This window comes from Sorex fumeus, unplaced genomic scaffold (assembly GCF_029834395.1).
Source record: "Sorex fumeus unplaced genomic scaffold, SorFum_2.1 ptg000058l, whole genome shotgun sequence".
Classification (NCBI taxonomy): Eukaryota; Metazoa; Chordata; class Mammalia; order Eulipotyphla; family Soricidae; genus Sorex; species Sorex fumeus.
The window spans coordinates 6632831-6656865 of NW_026606115.1; the positions used below are offsets into that span (position 1 = coordinate 6632831).

General features: G+C 37.3%; 1 protein-coding gene across 1 annotated transcript; it reads right to left on the reverse strand.

The window, feature by feature from the left end:
• Window positions 1-5059: 5059 nt before the first annotated feature.
• AGTR2 (angiotensin II receptor type 2) lies at window positions 5060-7605 on the reverse strand. Its single transcript, XM_056125825.1, has 3 exons — window positions 7563-7605; window positions 7348-7409; window positions 5060-6180 (listed from the first exon to the last, which is right to left on the reverse strand). The coding sequence occupies exon 3, from the start codon at window positions 6143-6145 to the stop codon at window positions 5060-5062; it is 1086 nt and encodes a 361-aa protein (XP_055981800.1). The 5' UTR covers window positions 6146-6180; window positions 7348-7409; window positions 7563-7605.
• Window positions 7606-24035: the final 16430 nt, after the last annotated feature.

A 24035-nucleotide genomic window follows, 5' to 3' on the forward strand; every position in this document is an offset into this window, starting at 1 on the left:
ATTAATAAAAAAATTAAGCGCTACATTTTCCATAATATCCCAACCCTCTCCAGGTTTAGTTACATTTAGTCACCTTTAGACTCTCTTTAGTCACCTCAAGTCATTCATTTATTTTTCCAAATATGGGGCTCTATTTTGTTGACATGTGATGTCATCAAATGTTTTCCCATTTTAGAACTCTCTAGAAAAATATTAAATCAGTCAAAATGGATGTCAGAAAAATAGTAACGTGGTCAAGGTACTTTCCTTGCATGTGACTGACCCTGATATAATCTCTGGCATCACATGTAGTTCCTGGAGGTTCACCAGATGTAACCCTTGAGGACAGAACCAAAAGCAAGCCCTGAGCACCACTGTTGTATCCCAACTGCGACCCACGCAAATAAGACAAAATAAAAAATATTTTCTTTTAGATTTTTCTCTCTTTGGGTTCAGACCACAAAATATTAGGGGAAAAATTCTAAAACATTCTATTTACTAGATCAATTTAGGGATATTGAACGTAAAAATAATTGATATTTTCTTTTCATATTACACATGCTAAATCCTACAACTTGCAGATTAATTGCTTTAGAAATCCTATCCAATCTCATTTCACATAGTTAAAATTTATGTCAACCTTTTGTACTTCAAAAGAAAAGTTCAAGGTATCTTTGCATGGTGTAGAAGGGGCAGTGGGACTAATGGTCACTTCACATTGTCCTTTATAACATAAAACATGAGAAAAAAGTAGTGGAAAATATGGCAAGGGAGACTCCCATCTGCTTCCTCTCCTTTTTTCTAGTGCTGTAAAAATAATATATGTTCAGAAGCTCTGGCACTGTAGTGTAGTTAGGGATGTACTAGCAGTGAAGTTGGCATGGGGGAGGAGTATGGGCAACAGGGAAGGAAGGGTTAAGATTGAAGGTCCATGTGTAGGATAACATTGATTTGTTCTTTCTGCCTTGCCACAAGGAGCTTAGATTTATTGGTTACTCCCAACACAGTGTTCCCATTCCTCTGTGTTTACTTGTAACCTCTTTCTTTGTGCTCTGCTGACTTGTAAATATTCTTTATCTCTTCTCCTTAAGTCCTTTGCATAATTAATTCAGAGCAAGGTCCTTTTTGTATGGACACAAGAGGACAGCTAATGCTATGCTTTTGTAACTTGGGAGTTAATTGACTCTGAATGATATTTTCTTCCTGGACATCTGTTCTCTCATCTTAAGCCTCAGTTGTACGTACTCCCTAGTACCCCAAAACAGGGTCCCAACGTGGGACTGGATATACCCAGTGTAAGCTGTGAGTTAAGTGCTGCACTGGCATCAAAATGGACCTCGTCAAAACTACATAATACTTAACTGTAAGTTAAGACCGTGGTCATGGACAAATTCTGTCATGATCCAAGAAGCAATAACTAGATTCAGACCCTGCTAGGACTAGGAATGATTAATTTGGCCTGAGCACTGTAGTCAGAATCTGTGGCAAGATGTCCCCAGGAAGTCGTCCTACAAGTGCAATGTATCTCTTACTGTGTCCATGCAAAATAATATTAAGAAGTAGAATTAATATGTTAATTAAGTAATTAGACTAAGGAAAGGAGAAAAAAAACCTAAGTGGTATTTTGCCCTTCAGCAAGAATAAAGGCTTTTGTGGCTACCTCCAATGCTAGGGAGTTGGGGAGAGACTAGAGAGAGAGCAGGGCAGCAAGATGGAGCATGGAGAGACTAGCAAGGGAGACAGGGGGAGAAGAATGTAGGCAAAGAATGAAGGAGCAGGAGCATGGAGAGACAAGAGACATGCGGCTTCGAGATGGAGCATAGAAAGATGAGCAGGAGAGGCAGGAGGAGATGGGAATGAAGGGCAGTGTCAGACTAGAATGAAGGGCTCAGTGAGACTGGAACAGGCGTGTGGGGAGAATGGAATAAACGGGAACTGATCATCAACCAGCTTGACCCTCATTTCCTCCTCCTTCTGCCCCATGGCATCGACCATCCTGAGCGGGGTGGGGGGCAGGGATGCAGCTGAGTCTGCCCTTTCGCCGCTGAGGCTTTCCCTAGCCACCAGGAGATTATACATCCAAGCAAACCACTTTTGAAATATATTCTTAGTAACCTAGGAAGTCCTATTTTAGTAACTGAATATCAGTACTGATATTATCCAGATCATATGTGTGAGTGAAATTTAGATGTTAGTAAGGACAGCGGGTAGGGTGTACACAGCCAACATGGCCGACCTGAGTTCGATTCCTCCGCCCCTCTCGGAGAGCCCGGCAAGCTACGAGAGTATCTCGCCCGCACGGCAGAGTCTGGCAAGCTACCTGTGACGTATTCTATATGCCAAACACAGTAACAACAAGTCTCATGATGGAGACGTTACTGGGCCCGCTCGAGAAAATCGATGAATAATGGGAGGACAGTGAAAGTTACAGTGACTTCTTTATTTGTATAATGAGAAAAATTGACTCGATGTGGGAATAAAATGGGATTCATAAAAATTTTATACAGTACTATGGAGCATATATTGCTCAGCTAATTATGCTGCTGCTGCTTCTGATAATAATGATGTGGTTCTTGGCCATTGTGTAGGTATGGTAAAATATGTGATAAAGTTGAAGAGAAAGGAAATTACAAATTACCCCTAAAATATAACAAAATGAAACAACAGTTTCATTTGTTGTTTGAGAAATTTACCTGAAATATCTATTTTTTAAAGGAGGACATTTTGTACACTCTTTATGTTCCTGCAATCAAAGGTACCATGTTCATGTACCATCTTTTCATAGGGTGATTCTTCTTAGTACCAGGAAATATCACTGTAATTGGAGCTTCAATTACACTGTAATTACACTGTAATTGGAGCTTCAACTTAGAGTTGAATTGGAGCTTCAACTTAGAGTTCCATATTGGCATCCTATGGAAGTGGAGGCTGGCTTAAAATTCCAAAGACTAGAGAACAATTGTCTTGTTTAAGGGAATATCTGAGGGCAGAGAGATTAGTTGCACAGTTTGTATAATTATTTTTGTGGTGGAGGAATTCATAGGAACTAACTAGGTGTCATCAATAGATTGAGATATGAGGAGGGGATGATGAGTTTATTGGAAGGATGTCAATGAGGACAGAGTTATGTGTAGAAAAGAAGAAAGGCATAAAATAAAACTAGGTTATTAAGAAAATAGTAGTTTGTGATGATTAAATATTCCTCAAGAAAATAGCAGAGATAATAAAACTAGAGAGACTATAAATCTCTTACAGACTTAACAGATCATGGTAAGAAATCTGAACTTTCATATTGAGGACTCAGAGAGAGAGAGAGACAGACAGACAGACAGAGTATAAAATTATGACAAGTCTTCAAATAATCAATGATGGGGCCTAAGATTAACTCTCTCTGGGTTGTCAGAAGGACACAAGTATAAGAATAAGGTAATAATCTATGTTTGTATGTAGTTAAAATAAAAAGCAGGCACACATTATTTTCCCATTAAGGATTTTATTTGTATGAGATGCTTTACAAAATCATTTAAAACATCAAGTCATAGTTGGATACAAATTTAACTATTTGTTCTTATCAATAATTACAGATTACATGAAATTAACTTTTCCCAGATAGTAAGAGGGAAATATTTTTTTTCAAATGTAGCCCTGGAACCTGATGCAGAAACAAACTCTCTTAAATTTTAGTTCTACCTCAGAGGTTAGCACTGGTCTGGAGCCCTAGATAACCTGGTATGATATAGGGCTGTGAAGCATAAAATCTCTATCTTCTAAAATTTTAATTAATTCTTCAAGCAATCTTTTAAAATTTACTCAGTTTCAGATACTCCTCTAAATAAGGAATAGTAACAGTGTTGAGATATATGGACCAGCAACGTGTTTTAAAGAGTTCCAGAAAGAATTTCATATATTCTGAAACAGACAGTATTCATTGTTCAGGTAAAACTATCCCATGATCTTTATTATCAAAGCCATACTGCAAAGTTGTGACAGATTAGATTTTTTTCAATGACACCAAATTTGCCATTTGTTGCATATTCTTTGTCCTCCCTAGATATCAAAATTCCATTTGGGTATAACCTTTTCCTATGCCAGTTAAGGGTTTATTACATGATATAAAGTTAAAGAAACCACCCATATATTTCAAGAAGCATCCCAGAACCAAAACACTAATAATAAAAGTCAAGTCCACTTTCTATATATCAAAGCACCACAACCAAAAGGTCAAGGATGTAAACACTGACCTTTATATTTTATAACAATACACAGCGTTGTTACTCTTTTAAAAATTTATCAAAGAATGTAGAAAGCTTCAAACAATAGTTAAAATAAAAAAGAAAGATTTAAAATGTGATTATTCGGAGTTTAGTGAACATTAAAATATTTGTTCATTACAAATCTATACTACTATATATTTCAATTTCTATTATTATAAAAAATAAGCTAAAATGTAGGAGTATATATGGTCTAATCCATATCCCTATAGTTACCTAATGTGAAGCTATATCTCTAATATAAACCTATGCTTAAGTGAAATTCAAAAAAATTGTATATAATATTTTAAATGTATAAGGCATATCCTTAGAACTTGAATGATCCACTATCAGTCTACTGTAGTATTACTTAATTTTTAAGGCATATGTTGTTTTCATGATGTTTTGTAATAATGCAATGAGTTAAAAAAAATACTGCCCTTGATTCAAGAAAATCTCATGGAAATTGATAATAAAACAGTATTTTTTTAAATTTCAGGATGTGTCAAGAAGAAATCAGAAATGCAAAATCAACATTTATAATTTGTTATTAATTACAGTTTGAGATAAACTGCCAGTTACTTCTAGGTTATGTAAAAGTCTCCCCAGTGACAGTTTTGTACTGTCAGACTAAATAATGGGGTGAGCAGTTCCTGAAAGTCTTTAGAGGATAAAACTCTTTATTATATTTGCTTTGCTATTTTAGAAGACTTGGAAAAGAGTGCATTATGGGAATAAAAATCGATTATTTTTCCAATGTCATTAAAACATAATTCAAGGAGACCTCAAACCAAGTCATCATGTTGATAACCTGTGTGCCACTCTAGCATTTAAGACACAAAGGTCTCCATTTCTCTAAGGGAACTGCTTTTTCGGCATGACACACTCTCACTCTTGCCTTGGAGCCAAGTAATTGGAACCCTAAACACACGGCGAAGCTTCTGTTGGAACCGGTTTCCAACAAAACAATACAGAAAGGGATTAATGCAGCTGTTGGTGAATCCCAGGAGGATGGCAAAAGGAAGTGCCAGGTCAATGACTGCTATAGCTTCACAGCTATTAATGACACCCATCCAGGCTAGAGCATCCAGGAAAGTCAGAACATGGAAGGGAAGCCAACAAATGATGAACGCCAGAACAACAGCAGCTGCCATCTTCAAGACTTGGTCACGAGTTATTCTGTTCTTCCCATAGCTATTGGTCTTCAGTAAGTGTTTTCTAATTCCAAAATAGCATGTTGCTATGAATATTAAAGGGATAACAAAACCAAGGATATTTTTCATTAAGGCAATCCCAGCTGACCATTGAGCATATTTTTCAGGTGGAAAAGCCATAATACATGCATTTACTCCTAAATATTCAATGGTTCTGACATCTCGGAAGTAAAATGTTGGCAATGAGGACAGACATGCCATACACCAAACAAGGGGAACTATATAAGATGCTTGCCAGGGATTTCTTCTCTGAGACAGAAAGGGGTAAATGACAGATTGGTACCTATCAACACTCATGCACGTGATAAAAAAAATGCTTGCAAACATGTTCAGGGTCAGAAAAGAACCAAACACTTTGCACATAACAGGTCCAAAGAGCCAGTCATATCTGTAAGAATAATAAGTTGCCCAGAGAGGAAGAGTAGCTAAAAGCAGTAAGTCAGCCACAGCCAGGTTGAAGATGTAAATGCTTGAAACCTTTTTAGGACCCTTCTGGCAACAGAACAGTGTAACCACAATAGTATTGACAAGAAATCCAATCACAAAAATGATGTAGTAAAGAATAGGAATCACATCTAAATGCTTATCTGATGGCTTATGGGAGCAGTTAAGAGATTCGTTTCCAGAGTGGCTCACAAGTCCAAAGTGGAGACCGCTGGTAATGTTCCTGCTCGTGGTAGCAAGGGTGAAGTTGCCCTTCATATTGAAATGTCAGCAGCTCCTAATTCTTACACCTCCTATTGGGGGAAATATGCGACTCTCAGAATATGGTTTAGGACATCATTGACTCAATTAGCTTTTGAAAGTTTGTTGAAAACAAATATGTAGGTGATTATAGAAAGCATTATGAAAAAGAGCCTTGTCCCAGTTAAGAATGCATTTTACTTCTTGAACAAAAGACAATTCTCTTGATAATACTAGTAAGTTAAGGTAGTTCAGTACCAGGAACTGAAAATTCCAAACAAAACTGCAACTTACACATCCCTTATATCATTATTTTAAGTATTTTAAATTAATATTTTTAAAGATTATCCATAAAGTAAATAGTGAAATAAATAAGAACTCACAAATAAGAAAAGTGAATATTTAAAAAACTCTTGGGTACGTATTTTACTCTGTATATTTCCTAGAAACCACATTGCTGCTTGCTATTGCATAGAGAACTGCCTTATTCAAAAAACTAATTATGTACAAATCATTACAGCTATGGAAAATATAACATAAGCTATGAAAAACAAGTGTACAAAAAAACTGAGAGTATATGCAAAAAGCACATATTGGGATGGAGGGTTATGATTGGATTTTGGTAATTAAAATCATTATCTCCTCCCTGCTTTTTTGTTTTACACAAAAATTATAATTGTGAGGAAGTTATGGACTACATATATCGCAAAAAAGTCCCCTGTTCACATTTTAATAAAAACTATATTTTATATATAAGTTGAATATATCTAAGAGAAATTAAATTTTCTTTTTTAATTAAGAAAGAAAACAGTCAAATATGATTTAGGATCAGATAGAAATAAGTTGATTATTCAGTGAAATAAGAATTGTACATCAATAATATAATTCAAAAATTTTCCTTTGCTATATTTTTAGCTTTCTATAGTTAAGTAGTAACATTTATTTATAGCTCACAAACATAAAAATCAATATTCAGATACTCTTGTTACTAGTGTTTTAGGACAAACATTATTTTAAATAAAAGAAAATTAACTGAAGATAGACACAGGAATAGAAAGACGATTTAGATAGTTTTAAAATGCATATAATAAACTACTTAATGAAAAAGTAAACAGTCTAATAAAAATTACAATTTTAACTTCTGTCTACATCTCAGTTCATAATTTTGACCTAGGAAATTTGCATGGTAAAATCTAAAATAAACCCACTTAAAAACTTACTGGTCGTTGGAGTTTAAAAGTTAGTTATCATAAATCAGCTTGGCTAGTTCCTAAGTGCACTCCTGTAAGAGAAACAGCAGTTAAATAATTTAGGAGTTTTTGCAAAGTACAGTTTTAAAATACAGAAAAAAGGGAAAGTTCATCCATAAAAAATATTTTCACTTAATGTATGCTCAATTCTCCACAAAGAATATATTTAAATTGTGCAGACCTACCTTAAAAATTCAGGCTGAAGAATGCTTTTAATTCTGTGCTTATTCGTTCCCTTGGACTCTGGGTCGTAATAGCACCAGATCTCTGGTTTCCTTCTTATATGTTCGGTCTGTCCACTGGGAGCCTTCAACCTACATAATTCTAGGGCTGACTTATGAACACTTGCCAGCTTTCCAGAGGGGTTTTTTTTTTTGGCTGCAAAACATTAATCTGAAATTCTCACTGTCTCCAATCATAACAGCTCATTCAAATAAATCTCAAACAAAAAAAAATGAAGTTTCCACAAATGTGTTAGAGAATTTTGAAGTCAGTGGCTTACTTTAAAAGAATATAATTATTTACATAATTTTCTCTCTCTTTATATTTGATAATGACATTCTAAAATAAGTAATAGAGACTAGAAATTTATTCTAATAGCAGAGTTTTTGTCCACCAACATATTTTGCAACCTATTTGCTTTTAGAAAGTTTTATTTTCAGGAGTGGGGGGATATAAAAAAAGAAACTTTATTTCTGCTTATTAAAGAATGATAGCAACTTAAAGTCCAAAACTTACATTTTATTTATTATTTTAAGCCACTTTTGTTGACTTGGTGGTGAGGCTGTGGTGATCCAAGAAACATAACTTTCTTATCTTAGAAAGAAGTATTAGAATTTAAAAGAGAAGTTAACAGTTAGTCTCCTTTATTAGGTCGCTGTTTCACCAGTTTAAATACAGAGCAGAAGAAGTGAAGAAGGATTAGACAGCTACCACAATGTACATTACTGTTGTGTTTTCTTTTTTCATTTGGGGGATTTTTGTCTGGGGTCACCCACACAATACCAGAGATGCTAAAGTGACCATATAGGATGCAGGGGATCGAACCCAGGTTGTTGGTCAGCCGTGTGCAAGGCAAATTACCTACCCACTGTTATGTGGCTCTGGCCCCATGTTGTGTTTTCTTTAAACAGGCTGGAATCATAGTAACCAACCTTACACAATTAGTTCAACAGAGGCAAAATGATGTGATGTGTGAATGCCGGGGGGACCAAATATTAGCTTACCAAAAATGCTATGACCAAACCTTGTGCCAAATACTTTATACTCAATAATTTAATAGGTAGGCAATATTACCTTATTGGTATGTAAATTGGCATCTGGAATATACCCACCTAGCATCATTTATACCATTCTCTAAGGTTGTGGTCTAGGCCAAGTTACTGTCTTTTCATGTCAATATTTTCATCTGAGAAATGGGCATGAAGGTTATTACCTATATCATGAATTTTTTTTCTTTTTGGGTCACACCCACTGATGCACAGGAGTTACTCCTGGCTCTGCACTTAGGAATCACTCCTGGCAGTGCTCAGGGGATCATATGGGATGCTGGGAATCGAACCTGGGTTGGCTGTGTGCAAGGCAAACTTCCTACCTGCTGTGCTATTGCTCCAGCCCTGTTTTCTTTTCTTTTTAACTGAGATATAAATGACACAAGTATTGCTAGTTTTACCATATGACATAATTAGTCAACATTTGTATACATTGAGAAATGATCACCACAATAAATATAATTTACTTGGTCATCATAACTGACATCAGAATTATGGAAAAATATTATAAAATTTAAACATGTTTAAATTAAGACTGTGCCTAGGAAATAATAAGTGTTATGTAAAGTTATTCATATTACTTGCATTTTACAATCAGGAAACTAAGGCTCACAGAGTTTAAATAAATAATGTTTTATTGACTAAGGACATTTCAATTTAAAGGGAGGCAATCTAATTTCAAAGCCCATGCCCTAATTTCTACACTGTGAGGAGGGAATACAAGCTGTGGGGTGTGCTTTAATATAACCCTTTGTCCTAGCCAGAAAGAGAATGTGCAACATTTACAGAAAGTCTCTGCTTTCCATTCAAAAACTGTTGCAAAAACACTAAAGAAGGGGAAAGAGTTTAGAGGTGTGTTATGTGAAAGAAAGTATTTTTAAAAAATTTATTTCCAAAATGGAGACAATACAGAAGTGAACTCTGTGACGGGATAGTTCACTAAAGTGAGTATAGGAAACAAGAGAACTCAGGACATGTAAATGGATATAAATATTCCAGTAATTTCTAGGAATCTTTTTTAATACTTATAAGAATGTACCTATCCAGCCATGCTGCAGACAGATGAAGGTAAACTCTGAGTTAACAATTGAGAACATGAGTTTAGCAAAAGAACCCCATGAAGGGAAGGTGGGTGACAGAAAACAGAATTGCAAATACCTGAGAAAAATGTGATAGCATTTGACATTCGCCTATTTCTTCAGTAATCTTGAAGTCAATCTTGCAGCACACAAGCAGATAGGGCCAGTCAGAAGAGGCAGGTTACCATTACTTGAGAAATAACAATACCATTTTCGCATTTCATTTGGTAGATAGTCTGAACATTGGGGAAAATGCCCCCAATATATAGATCTAACATTTTATTAGATCTCAAAATAGGTATTTCTTATGCTTTCCACACATTCAGTTTGAGTCTTTGTCCAAATGATGGAAAACTGATGTTTGGGAAACAAATGAGCTGGCACACGTGGTTATCAACAGGAGAGTTGAAAAGGGAACCAGTTTCACTCTTTGTTTAAGCCTCATTTCTCCCTCCATTTCCATTGTTTGTTTTTGCCACATACAGGGGAATTTTCCAGTCCAGAGCCTTCTGAGTGGTCATGATGGGTCATATTCCCACCCTGCTCTATTTCTAGCCCCCTCTCCTGCCCCTTGCAAAGAAACAGGCTGAGAGGGGAGCTATAAACCCTCAAGAACAAACTGCTGGCTTGTCTCAGGGCGACCTCGCCTTGAACACCCCCAGGAACAGAAGACCTTGTCTAGAGCTTTTGTCCTTCGTTCTGGTTAGTTCTGACGTAAATAAAGTTTAAAGAGGCTCACGTTTCCCAGAAAATGGAAAGAACACTTAAACTGTTTTTTCATAAAAATTTTCACAAGTCAAAAAGAAATTTTCTAATTGTAGGGCACTAAGGGAAGAAAATTTAAAAAATAAAAATAAAAGAATAGCAATAATATTGACACCACTTGAAGTAAGAATTACAGCTTATTCCTAATTCAGCAAATAACTCCAAGTTAAGCAAACAATGTAAATACCTGAGAGTCAAATAAATGTTAGTCATGGGAAGCAGTACAACACACAAAAAAATTCACTCTCCTGGGGGCAACAGGCAATGTTTCTGCTAGAAGATTCTTTCTAAAAGTCTCAGGTCATTTGAATAAATTATACAGCTCTTTAGGGCAAGTGCAGCCTGCCTAGCAGACATAAACAATGGTAAATTACACGAAGCTAATATTTTCTATATATATTCTGATATTATATATTGTGATATTATTTAACAGCAAAATTTAAGGAACCAAGTTTTTTTAAGGAAATATGTGGTGCCAGGGAGATAGCGCAGCTGGTAGGATACTTGCCATGCATGAGACCAACTTAGGACAAGTCCCCAGCATCATGTATGGTCTCTGAACGCTACCAGGAATGATTCCTGAGCACCACAGGACATATCTTCCACCACCAACAAAAAGCAAGCAAATTCTTTATTTTCCCCTTTTTTAAAGAGAGTACATTCTTGGGAGGACTTTTTCTTCAGCTAGGAAACATGTTGAAAAACATAAGAAGTCTTATTTGTCCCTCTCACCACACCCACAGAGACGATGCTTTGAAAAAGAAAATTAATTATATTTTCTAGGTGTACAGAATATAGGTGAGAATTAGAGTTAAAAATTATGGAATGGTTAAATCTCTATGAGTCTTCCTTTTCAGTTGGAGTTTTTCGCTCATTTTAAACTTTATTCCTCCCCAGAAAGCTCAGTAAGTTCCTATCCAGCCAGACCAGTAATAGCTCCTCTTCACTTAACTGTAACACATGTGTGCATATGTTAACATGCTCAATACTCTCATACAGTCACATGCAAAATCAATACCAGTTTTTTTTCTCAATTTATTTGCCCATAGAGATGCCTTACTGTAATTGTGACTGGACTTTTCTAAAATGGGGGTCCCTGAAAGAAGAGAATGAAAATGATTGTCCAGGGGCTGGAGAGATAGCACAGCTGGTAGGGCATTTGCCTTGCACGCAGCCACCCGGGTTCGATTCCCAGCATCCCATATGGTCCCCTGAACACCGCCAGGAGTAATTCCTGAGTGCAGAGCCAGGAGGAACGCCTGTGCATCGCCAGGTGTGACCCAAAAAGCAAAAAAAAAAAAAAAGATTGTCCATTACTGATAGGTGTTTGTAGATTCTTTTTGAACCTTGATCAGGAAAATGTCTGGAACCTTAAGTAGGCCAAAGGCTGGTAGGCCTTTGAGACATGGAAATCGCTGTGTTTGGAGCACCTGAAAACAATTCACACGCAGAATTTCAGCCCTATGACTGGATCACCTGGAAAGAGAAACTCCACTGCTGGAACAAAAGCCACACCAAGAATATCAAAAGAAAAGCATATACACCTCCTGCTCTCTCCCTTGGCAACCAAGCTAGCAAAGGATGTGTGGGACAGTTTGGCTCAATTGTAGGTAAACTAACTTGGCACAGGAAAATGCTCACTTCTGACACATGTCCCCCTAAGTGTGTAGTTTCTTGCTTTAGGGCATATTTCCCCAGCCTGGGAAATGTCTTGCACAGTCTTTCTTTCTGGTTTTTTTTTTTTTGTATTCTGGAGAAGTTCCTGGTCTAATCTGTCTCCCTCCCTTTATTTTCTGAATAAGCTTGTTTTACTTCACTATTGGGCACCTACTGAAATTTTTTTCTGTGAGTGAGGTGACAGATCTGGAAAACCTGAGTAACTTTTAGGACTGATTTTCTTTTCCAACAAAAAGAAAAAATTGTCTCAGCCTGAATTCCAGGGCTACCTAAGAAACTAGGTGGCAGGGATCATTTCTATGCTAGGCCAAGCAAGTGGAATCCAGGTAAGGTTTGACAGCCACACCCATGGAGCTGGTAAGACATACGGTCTGTAGGTTTGTACCTTGCAGGAGTTCATGGCATACTTATATCAGTTGTAGATTTTCTCAGGCACTTCTCCAGGTAACTAGGGTGGATAGAAATTAAAGTGCAGTAGTCTCTCTTATTGAGGCTGTCACCTCTCTCTTCCCCATTTCATGGAAGTCACCAGGATGATCTTCTTCCTCCACTGGTAGGAATGATGTCTCCCACCAAAAAATAGTAAAATTAGAAAGGAAACATCCCCCTGGCCTCCTTTCTACTGCCCTTAGGTATTTGTTTCATACTGTTTTTTTTTCATACCCCACAGGTGAGTGCACTCAGTCTATGTCTGTTCTTCCCTTTCTTTTACCAAGAAGAGCAGAATTTTTAAGACCAGGAGAGAACATGAAACTCTTCTTCCATTAATTCACCCTATGTATTTACCTTCACAGTTTACCACTCAAAATGGCAATCTTTTTTTTCCTTTCTCTTGTCAATTTTCTTCAGCTTTATCGTTATTTTGTTAAGATGTGATATAAATCTTGACTACTCCTTATAGTACTAGTCACTGTCTCACCTATATGCACATTGCATGTGCTAAATCCTTATTTTTCTCTATTTAATTTGTCTTTCGTTGGTTCGTTCCATAGTCCCAACCACTAAACCTAAGAGGGTAAAGGAATATTTTTCCTCTCTTAAAATTAGCTTGACTAAATATTTGGTTCTCAAACCTGAGGTCCAGAAACAACTTTCTTGGAATTCCTAGGCTTTCAGAGATAAACTCATAACAACAAATGTCTCATACTGATGTATCACCCTGACTACTAAATACATTACTTTAGAATAAGGTTATACTACTTTCCAATGACCATAAAAATTACGCTCCCTTTGTAAAGAGTGAGAGGTGAGGGTAGGGGGTTTCCTAGCAATACTCAGGGGAGTCAAGAGGCCTCTCTAAGCAATATTTGTCCAGGTTCTGCCTAGGTCCAGCAGTGCTAAGGACACCAAGGCCAACCTTGATGGTGCTTAGGGGACTCAGGAACTGTGCTGGGAATTAAATGCAGGCCTCTCTGCCAGGTATGTCCTCTAAGCTTTTGAGCTATATCCCCAGCTCAAGCATGTGTATCCTGTTCAGCTCATTCCCCACCCCAACAAAAAAATTTTAAAAGAGGGGAAATCTGGATTGGTAACTATGCAGTCAAACCAGAAAAGCTGGTAACTGAAAGTATATTTCACATCAATACTAAGAATTCCATAGCAAGGATGATCATTTCTAGAATTTTTATTGATGAGTCCCCACATCATTCCTTCTACCAGTTGTGCCTCTCCTAAACCTAATTTCTGGGATGTAGTTCTTTCTATTAACACATCATCATAGATATTACTATTACCGATGAAGATCTAAACAAGTCCCTGTCCCAAATAGCTTAGAAGGCATTCAAACTCTCCTTTGTTAAATCAGACAAACTCTCAATGTTGAAACCAAGAATAGGGGAAGCAGTTCCTCAATGTTTTTACAGGAAAGATCAGGAAACGGGTAAAATAACATCTCTCCAAAACAGGCCATCAATTCAGAGAAAACAAGAATAAATGGTTATTTGGTTTTGTTGTGATCACTTACCCTAACCTCACCCTTAGACCTCCAGAAGGATAGAAAAACAAAAAGTTGTATAGCTTCAGACATATATTGCTTGTGAGCTATAAAGAGAATTAGTATCAGAATGTAATGTCAGGAAATTTGGAGGTGGGATTCTAGAAGGATTTGAGCATCTTTACCCAAGGAAACTTAAAAAATAAAGAAGCTAATCATTGAGAAGTTTAAGTTTAACATAAGAAGTTTTAAAAAAGAAGGAGTTTAAGACTGCTTGAGCTTTTAGATGTTTGGATTCATGGTATTCAATACAAATTTGTGAAATCAATAACTGAAACCAAGATTCTTATTGTAAATAGTTAGCAAAGTAGCCTCAGAGAAAATAATTCCTGATCTGATATCTAGAAGTTGATAGAATCCCTTACAATTTCTTCATTGTAAGTGTCAAAACTCTGTTTTAAAAACATTGGTCCTATTATATTTTGGCCACATGATTGAAATTGGGCTGGAGCGATAGCACAGTGGAAGGGTGTTTGCCTTGCACGCAGCCAGTCTGGCCAAATCCAGCCAGCCTGGTTGGATTCCTCCACCCCTCTCGGAGAGCCCGGCAAGCTACCAAGAGTATCTCGCCCGCACAGCAAAGCCTGGCAAGCTACAAGCTACCTGTGATGTATTCAATATGCCAAACACAGTGAAAAGTCTCAAAATGGAGACGTTACTGGGCCCGCTCGAGCAAATCGATAAACAAAGGGAGGGCAGTGTTTTGTTTGTTTTGATTGAAATTATTCACCTCTTGTATTTTAATTTATATATGATTCACATGCCATAAAAATGTTCTCGTTTAAAATGTGCAATTTGGTGATTTTTAGAGTATTCACAGAGTTGTTCAAGTATCACCCCCATATAATTTCAGAATGTTTTCATCACGTCTAAAAGAAACCTGACACCAGCTAGCAGTTATTCCCACCCATACCCCACTCCCCAGTCTTTATTCTCCTTTATTTTAAAGCTTTAAAAAGATGGAGGTGGGAGGGATACAGGGATCTGTGGTGGTGGGAAATGGGCATTGGTGAAGGGATGGGTATTTGATCATTGTCTAATTGAAACCCAAGCACAAAAATTAGTAAGTCTACAACTGTACCTTATGGTGTCTCACTAATAAAATTTTTTAAAAAAGAGCTGCAGCTTAAAAATTTCAGAAGACATTGTATGAAAATAAAAAGATAACAAATTCATACATAAATGAATGGACCTTAAGAAAAACATTACGTTACATATTTTCATTGTGCTTTAGTTGTTTTCAATGGCATGAATCTGAATGTCTCCAGATTGTAGTAAATTAAGCACTCACTCAGTGAACATTGAGTAATGTTAGGATAAATCTACTTCCTCCTAACTGTTTACATTCTTGTTGAATTATTTGTGCTGAATTTCCAATCAGAGATTTTTGGGGCACTAATGCAAAAAATAAATAACATGTATATAGTCTCTAGAATAAATTTGATATGAAAGTCCCGAACCTTTTTGAGAAGAGAAGCCAATTTTCATTTTCATTTCATTTTTTTCCAAACAAAAGTCTCCAAGAGTTGTTAGTGAGATACTTACATCAAAGAAAGTAGAATATAGGATAGAGCATCAGCACTGTTCTGAGCACTGATACACATTTCATAGAGCTTTGCAACAATCCTGAGAGATAGCTATCATCCTCAATTATTATCAAGGAGAAATTAAAAGATTGAAGCACAAAAAGACTAAGTAGCTGTCCAAGGTCAAACAACTAGCCAATTATAAAGTCAAGTCTCAAATCCCAGCTATTATTTCCACCACATTTTGTTAAATATGAGACACAAAATAAATCAGTTTCCTCTATTCAAGAGGGACTTTTAAACATTCTTTAGTAAACTTGGAATCTCTGGATAAAAACCAATCAGATAAAATGTTGCAAAAGATTAGCACGATAACTCAGTAAAATGAGAATAGGAACAAGCATGATATATTTACTGAGAGAAAATAATATAAAAGCAAGATTTTTTTCTTATGGACACTGTGTGGCAGGGTGGAGGTACTGTCAGCAATATTCAGTCTAGAGGTAAGTGCTTAGGTCTCATGGAGCAGTGTGGCAGGAGAACTAAATTTTTATTGCCTGTGCATTAAGCTCTAGGCCTAATGCACAGACAAGAAAAATCTCCCTGGTCCCTCTTCACTGACTCTTAATTCAAAGGTAAATACCACTAGCTAAGACAAAGTCAAAACAGTAAAAAGAGCTAAAATTTCAGTATATATGCATATATAAAGCATAATGGATGATGATAATATTCTGTAACTGTTTATATAATATAATTAACCGCTCTCTTTAAGTACTAGAAAAAATTTAAGCAAATCTAAAACTGTGAAAATACATGAAATAAGAATACAATGCAAGCATAACTTGTCCTATGCTTCCAGATTAATTTTTCCATCAAATTGTGAATTTCTAAGTTTCTATTTTTTTCCTTTGAACTTTTTCCAAATAACTAAAATGTTTCAGACCCTGCAGGAATTCCTAGCTAAGACATAAGATGAATTAAGAGTCAAACAGAAACATGAATTCATTTCACATGAATCAAAAATGAGTTAAAAAGAGTCAAACAGAAATGTGAGTACTCATAAGTATTCAATTTGTATAATGCCTTGACACTGAGCAAGTCAGATAGTTGTAGATGACAAATCACTGAAGAGGAGTCAAATGAGAAAGATCCAAGTTCATTCCCTCAAAAAAGCAACGCTAGTCCTCTTCACGTCCTTGTAAGATATTGTTGCTATATCCACACAAGCTTTATAGCCTAAGCTTCATTCAGTCCTTGCTTTTCAAGGACTACCACGTGGGGCTGGAGAGATAGTACAGTGGATAAGTTACTTACCTTGCACATGGCTGTCCTTGGTTCAATTCCTGGCACCCCATATGTTCCCCCAAACCTGCCAGGAGTGATTCCATAGGGCAAAGCTATGATAAGCCCTGAACACAACCTGATGTGGCCTAGAAACAAAACCCAAAAAACTGAAGGTCTATTATCGATCAGGCCTTGGTTAAGATGCTAAAAGGAGAGAGACAAAACTTGCCCAACAATTTCTAGGAGCTTATTTCAAAAACTCAATTTTTCATTTTTGTTTCTTTTTTTGATTTTGAGAATAAAAGATGACCTTAGAGAGAGTTCTTAGGATAAGGAAATAAGCGAGAAGGAAAGAAAAGCGAGATCTGGAAATTTTTCTACCAAGCCATGAAAGTGAAAGCAGAATCATTCGAAGTCCACAAGTAGACTGGTAATTACTGAGAGACTAGTATTGATAATATATTATATATCTGTTTGACAGTGTTCTCTCTCTTTCTCTCCCTCTCTCCTCCATCAGTACCATCTCTCATCTGCCCTCTTTCTTCTCTTTCATCAATTCAGCTTTCTCTTTCATCTTTATTACGTTTTTTGTAACTGTTGGAGTTACTGAAATGACAAAATTATTTTCCATATATCATAATCAAAGTGATAGACACACCATGGTCATCATGGTCCTCATCATTAGTCTCAAGGACCAAACAGTTTAAATGATTAGATAAACAGAAAATGTATCATGTGGACAGATCAAGGTAATAGTGAGGATCATTGTCACAGAGGCTGGGATTATTTTAAGATTTAGGCTATCGTAGCACTCCAAATGGACTTAAGTATCAACTATTAATGACTCTCTGTTCACATACTAAAAGTAATACAAGCATTTTAGAAATATGTCACCAAATATCCTTTAAATATTTTAAATGAATCAATATACTTTCATTTAAATATAGCCAGATGCCATATTCCTTAGAGTCAGATAAGCCTAGGTTTGTTCTCTGTTCTACTATTTAAAATCTGTGTGACCCTGCATAAGTTAGCCTAAGGAGTAAATAAAGTAATATATATATATCACTGTCACTTTCCTCCAGTTGTTCATAGATTTGCTCGAGCAGGCCCAGTAATGTCTCCATTTTTTGAGACTTGTTGTTACTGTGTTTGCCATATTGAATACATCAGGGTAGCTTGCCAGGCTTTGCCATTTGGGCAAGATACTCTCGGTAGCTTGTAGGGCTCTCTGAAAGGGGTGGAAGAATCGAACCTGGCTCGGCTGGGCTGGCTGCTCCCAAGGCAAACGCCCTACTGCTGAAATATATATATGCATATATATTATATTTGTGCTCAAGAACAGATGAGTGGTTAAAGAAACTTTGATACATCTACACAGTGGAGTACTATGTAGCTGTTAGAAAAGATGAAGTCATGAAATTTACATACAAGTGGTACTACATGGAAAGTATCATGCTAAGCAAAATGAGTCAGAAAGAGAGGGATATACATAAAAAGATTGCATTCATCTGGGGGACATAAAGTAACAAAATAGGAGATTAATACCCAAGAATACCTGAGATAAGTACCAGGAGGATTACTCCATAGCTTAGAGGCCAGCCGGGCATGCTAGGGGAAAGGGCAGCTCAGAGAGAGAAGGGAGCATCAAATAAAAGGTGTTTGAAGGATCCTCCCAGGATGGGAGATGCATGTTGCAAGTAGACTATGAACCGAACATGATTGCCATTCAATGCCTCTTTTGAAGACCAGAACACCCAAAAGGAGAGAGAGAACAAAAGGGAATGCCCTGCACAGACGTGGGGTGGGATGTGGGGGATGGGAGGGTTGGGAGAGATACTGGGATCCATGGTGGTAGAAAATGGGCACTGGTGGAGGGGTGGGTATTTGATCATTGTATAATCGAAACCCAAGCACAAAAATTTATAAATCTACAACTGTACCTCATGGTGTTTCACTAATAAAATTTTTTTAAAAAGTTAAATGGAATTTCGCATAAGATATATACTAGAACATTGGTAATGGAGATTGGGCACTGGTGGAGGAATGGGTACTTGATCAATATATGACTGAAATGTTGTCACAAAAGTTTTTAAGTCAGAAAAAATTAATTAAAAGGAGTAATAGAAAAAAAGGTGTATACTATTATAGTGGTGAGAACAATAGTACAGTGGGTAGGGCACCTACTTGCCTTGCATGCAACTGACCAGGGTTCAATCCCTGGTACTCCATATGGCCCCTGAGCACTTCCAGGAATGACTCCTAGGTGCACAGCCAGGAATATTCCACGAGCATTGCCATGTGTGGCCATCAAATCAAAAGTAATAATGATAATAATAAAATATATATAACATCATAAATAAAAATGTTTTCTGTAGTTCAAATGACATGTTCATATTTTTTAAAACTGTATCTCATTATTGATGTAAGAATTGTGTGAAATAGCACAATTGTAGATGAAGATTACACACACGGTACCAAGTAAATGGCAGCTCTTAAATATAGTTACATTATTGCTGATATTTTTCTTACTATAACCATACTTAAAATAACACCTATTAGTATTGCTAAATATAATTATCATTATTAATAGTTGTGCAAGGCTATACAAGTTACTATATAAAAACTTTAACTTCTTTAAACAATTAGTTAAAATATAGCCTGATAATGACTGAGAAAAATTTAGAATAAAAAATGGCTTATGGGGGCTGGGATTCCACCGTGCAAGTGTCCGGAGGCATCCGCCGGACGCTGGGAGAAAAAGTTGATCTGAGCCTGTCTGCCTGTCCAATTCCGCCGCCCAAGCTGAGCCGGTCTCTTTTCCCCCACCCAGTCTTTACTTTCTGGACAGACACCAGGTATCCGTGGGGGTGTGGCCATTTTAGAGGTGGGCGTGGCCTAATTTTTGGCGGGCCAACGCTTATGCGGCCTGAGGTAGTTCACTCAAATCAAGAAATATTACCCCTACACATACACAACAGCATGAAGAAACAACGCAAATCCCCTCCACAGGGAGACCACGAGGAAATAAGTCCAGAAGCCTCAGTAGGTGCTAGCCACCTTAGGGACCTCTCTGACAAGGAATTCAGATATGAAGTCATCAAGATGTTCAATCAACTCAATGAAACAGTCACACAGATATCCGCTAAATTGAAAGAGGACATGAAAGAAACAATCGATCACACAATTGACAAAATACAGCAAGAAATGAGAGCCAAAATTAGAAAGCTTCGCACAGAAATGGCACGCATCAGAGATTCCATAGGTGAAGTCAAATCCTCACTCACTGCCCTCAAAAACAGAATGACCACAGCTGAGGAAAGAATCAGTGACTTGGAAGATCAGCTGCACCAAGCCAACAGACAACAACAAACAATGGCAAGAGACCTCAAAATAGCTCAAGAGCGAATCAGAGTCCTAAGAGACGATTCCAGAAGAAACAACATTAGAATCATTGGACTACCAGAAACTCAGGGAAACAATCTCAATGAAAAAGCCATGCTTAAACAAATTATCGCCGAAAAATTCCCAGAGCTCCACAATACAGCCATTCAGATGCAAGAAGCCCGAAGGGTGTCAGCTAAAAGAGAGAGACCCCAACAGAAACACTCGAAGACATATCATAGTTAGAATGATCGATGCTGCCGATAGAGACACAATACTTCAAGCAGCAAGGGCAAAAAAGGAAATCACATACAAAGGAGCACCCCTGAGATTCATAGCAGACCTATCAGAGGAAACCCTACAAGCCCGAAGGCAGTGGCCAGGTATAGTCAAAAAACTCACTGAAATGAATGCTTCAACAAGAATACGCTATCCGGCTAAGTTCTAACTCAAAATAGACGGAACGCTACACTATTTTCTAGATAAACAGCAGCTCAGGAACTTTATAGACTCAAAATCAAACCTAAAACAAGGACTAAAGGGGCTACTATAAGACAAGACAAACCCTACAACCACAACACACCCGCACAGAAACATGACACAAAACCCCATAACCATACTCTCTCTCAATGTCAACGGTCTAAATTCACCATTGAAGAGACACAGAGTGACAAAATGGGTACAGAGACAGAACCCAACATTCTGCTGCCTACAAGAAACTCATCCAACACTCAGAGCAAACACAGACTCAAAGTCAAAGGATGGAAAACAATCCTGCAAGCAAACAGCTCCTGTAAAAAAGCTGGGGTGGCCATACTAGTATCCGACAACATTAATTTCACCATAAAAAAGACTAGAAGGGACAGTGAAGGCCATTTTCTATTCATCAAGGGATACGTACAACAGGAAGAAATCACACTCTTAAATGTATACACACCTAATGAGGGAACAGCTAAATATTTAAAACAACTGCTAACAGATATTAAGGAGGACATTGCAAGCAACACAATAGCACTTCGAGACTTCAACATTGCCCTATCACCTATGGACAAATAAACAAGAACAAAACCCAACAAGGAATCATTGGCTTTGAAAGAAGAAATAGAAGAGAGAGGGCTTATAGACCTATACAGGGCTTTACACCCCGAAAAGAAAGAATACACATTCTTCTCCAGTGAACACGAAACATTTTCCAAAATAAACCATGTGCTAGGACACAAAACATACCTCAACAGAATCAGGAAGACAGAAATAGTATCAGCTATCTTTTCAGACCATGATGCACTGAGGTTAGAAGTGAATCACACACAGACACGGAGAACCAAATCAAACACCTGGAAATTAAACAACTCGATGCTGAACAACGAGTGGTTCAGGAACGAAGTCAAGGACGAAATCAAAAGATACTTGGAAACAAATGAGAATGAAGACACGAGCTACCAGAACCTATGGGATGCAGCGAAAGCTGTATTAAGGGGAAATTTATAGCTCTGCAAGCATATCTGAGGTCTGTAGAAATGGTGCACGTAAACAACTTGACCTCACAGCTCAAGTCCTTAGAAAAGGATCAACAGAAAGAGCCTAAATCAGGCAGAAGGGAAGAGATCCTAAAACTTAGAGCAGAAATCAATGACATGGAAACCAAAGAAACAATCCTAAAGATCAATGAAACCAAGAGCTGGTTCTTTGAGAAAATAAACAAGACAGATAACCCACTCGCAACATTCACAAAGAAACAGAGAGAGAGAACCCTAATAAACTGAATCAGAAAAGAGAAGGGGGATATCACAACAGAAACCAAAGAAATCCAAAAGATAATCAGAGACTACTTTGAAAGTCTGTATGCCAGGAAACAAGAGAACCTAGAAGAAATGGACAAATTCCTGGACTCCTATAATCTCCCAAAGCTGAATCAAGAAGACCTGGAGTATCTGAATAGACCAATTAACATCAACGAAATAGAAACTGCAATCAAAAGTCTTCCAAAAAACAAAAGCCCGGGCCCAGATGGATTCACTAGCGAATTTTTCCAAACATTTAAAGAGGACCTGCTGCCAGTCCTTCTAAAGCTCTTTCAGGAAATTGAAAAAACGGAAACTCTCCCAAACAGTTTCTATGAAGCCCATATCTCTCTAATACCAAAAGGAAACAAAGACACAACGAGAAAAGAAAACTACAGGCAGATATCCCTGATGAACATGGGTGCGAAGATTCTCAACAAAATACTAGCAAATAGAATTCAACAACTCATCAAAAAGATCATACACCATGACCAAGTAGGATTCATCCCAGGGATGCAAGGCTGGTTTAACACTTGGAAATCAATCAACATAATCCACCATATAACAGAAGAAAAGATAAAAATCATATGATCATATCAATAGATGCAGAGAAAGGATTTGACAAGATCCAGCACCCATTTATGATGAAAACCCTAGCCAAAATGGGGATAGAGGGGACTTTTCTCAATATAGTTAAAGTCATCTACCACAAGCCTACAGCAAGCATCGTCCTCAATGGCGAAAAACTGAGAGCCTTCCCTCTAAGATCAGGGACAAGACAAGGATGTCCACTCTCTCCGCTGCTATTCAATATAGTACTGGGAGTACTTGCAATAGCGATTAGGCAAGAAAAAGATATTAGGGGCATCCAGGTAGGAAAGGAAGAAATCAAGCTCTCACTATTCGCAGATGATATGATACTATACTTAGAAAACCCTAAAACCTCTATCAAGAAAGTTCTAGAAGCAATAGGCTTGTATAGTAAAGTGGCAAGCTATAAAATCAATACCCAAAAGTCCATGGCTTTCCTATATGCAAATAGTGAAAGAGAAGAAAGAGACATGAAGAAAACAATCCCATTCACAATTGTGCCCCAGAAAATCAAGTACCTAGGAATCACCTTAACTAAGGAAGTAAAGGACCTGTACAAAGAAAACTACAAAACTCTAATTCAGGAAATAAAAGAGGACATGAGGAAATGGAAAAATATCACCTGTTCATGGATCGGGAAAATTAACATTGTCAAAATGGCAATACTTCACAAAGCACTGTATAAATTCAATGCAATTCCTATTATGATACCCATGACATTCTTCAAAGAATTGGAGCAAACACTCCTGAAATTTATATGGAACAATAAGCCCCCACGGATAGCTAAAACAATTCTTGGGAAAAAGAAAATGAGAAGAATCAACCTCCCTAACTTCAAACTCTACTACAAGGCAGTAGTAATTAAAACAGCATGGTACTGGAACAAAGGCAGAACTGTAGACCAATGGAACAGGGTTGAATATACTAAAGTCCCCCCCCCAAGCATACGAGCATCTAATCTTCGATAAGGGGGCAAGAAAAGTGAAGTGGAGCAGGGAAAGCCTCTTTAACAAATTTTGCTGGCAAAACTGGATGGCTACATGCAAAAAAATGGGCTCAGATCTCTGCCTAACTCCATGTACAAAAGTAAGATCTAAGTTGATTAAAGACCTCAACATCAGACCGGAATCTATAAAATACATTGAGGAAAATGTTGGCAAAACCCTCCATGACATAGAATAATGGTGTCTTCAAAGATGTCAAAGATGTCACACCGCTGGCCAAGCAAGTGAAAACAGAGATAGACAAATGGCCCCCTCCCGTTGATCATCGATTTGCTTGAGCGAGCCCAGTAACGTCTCCATTGG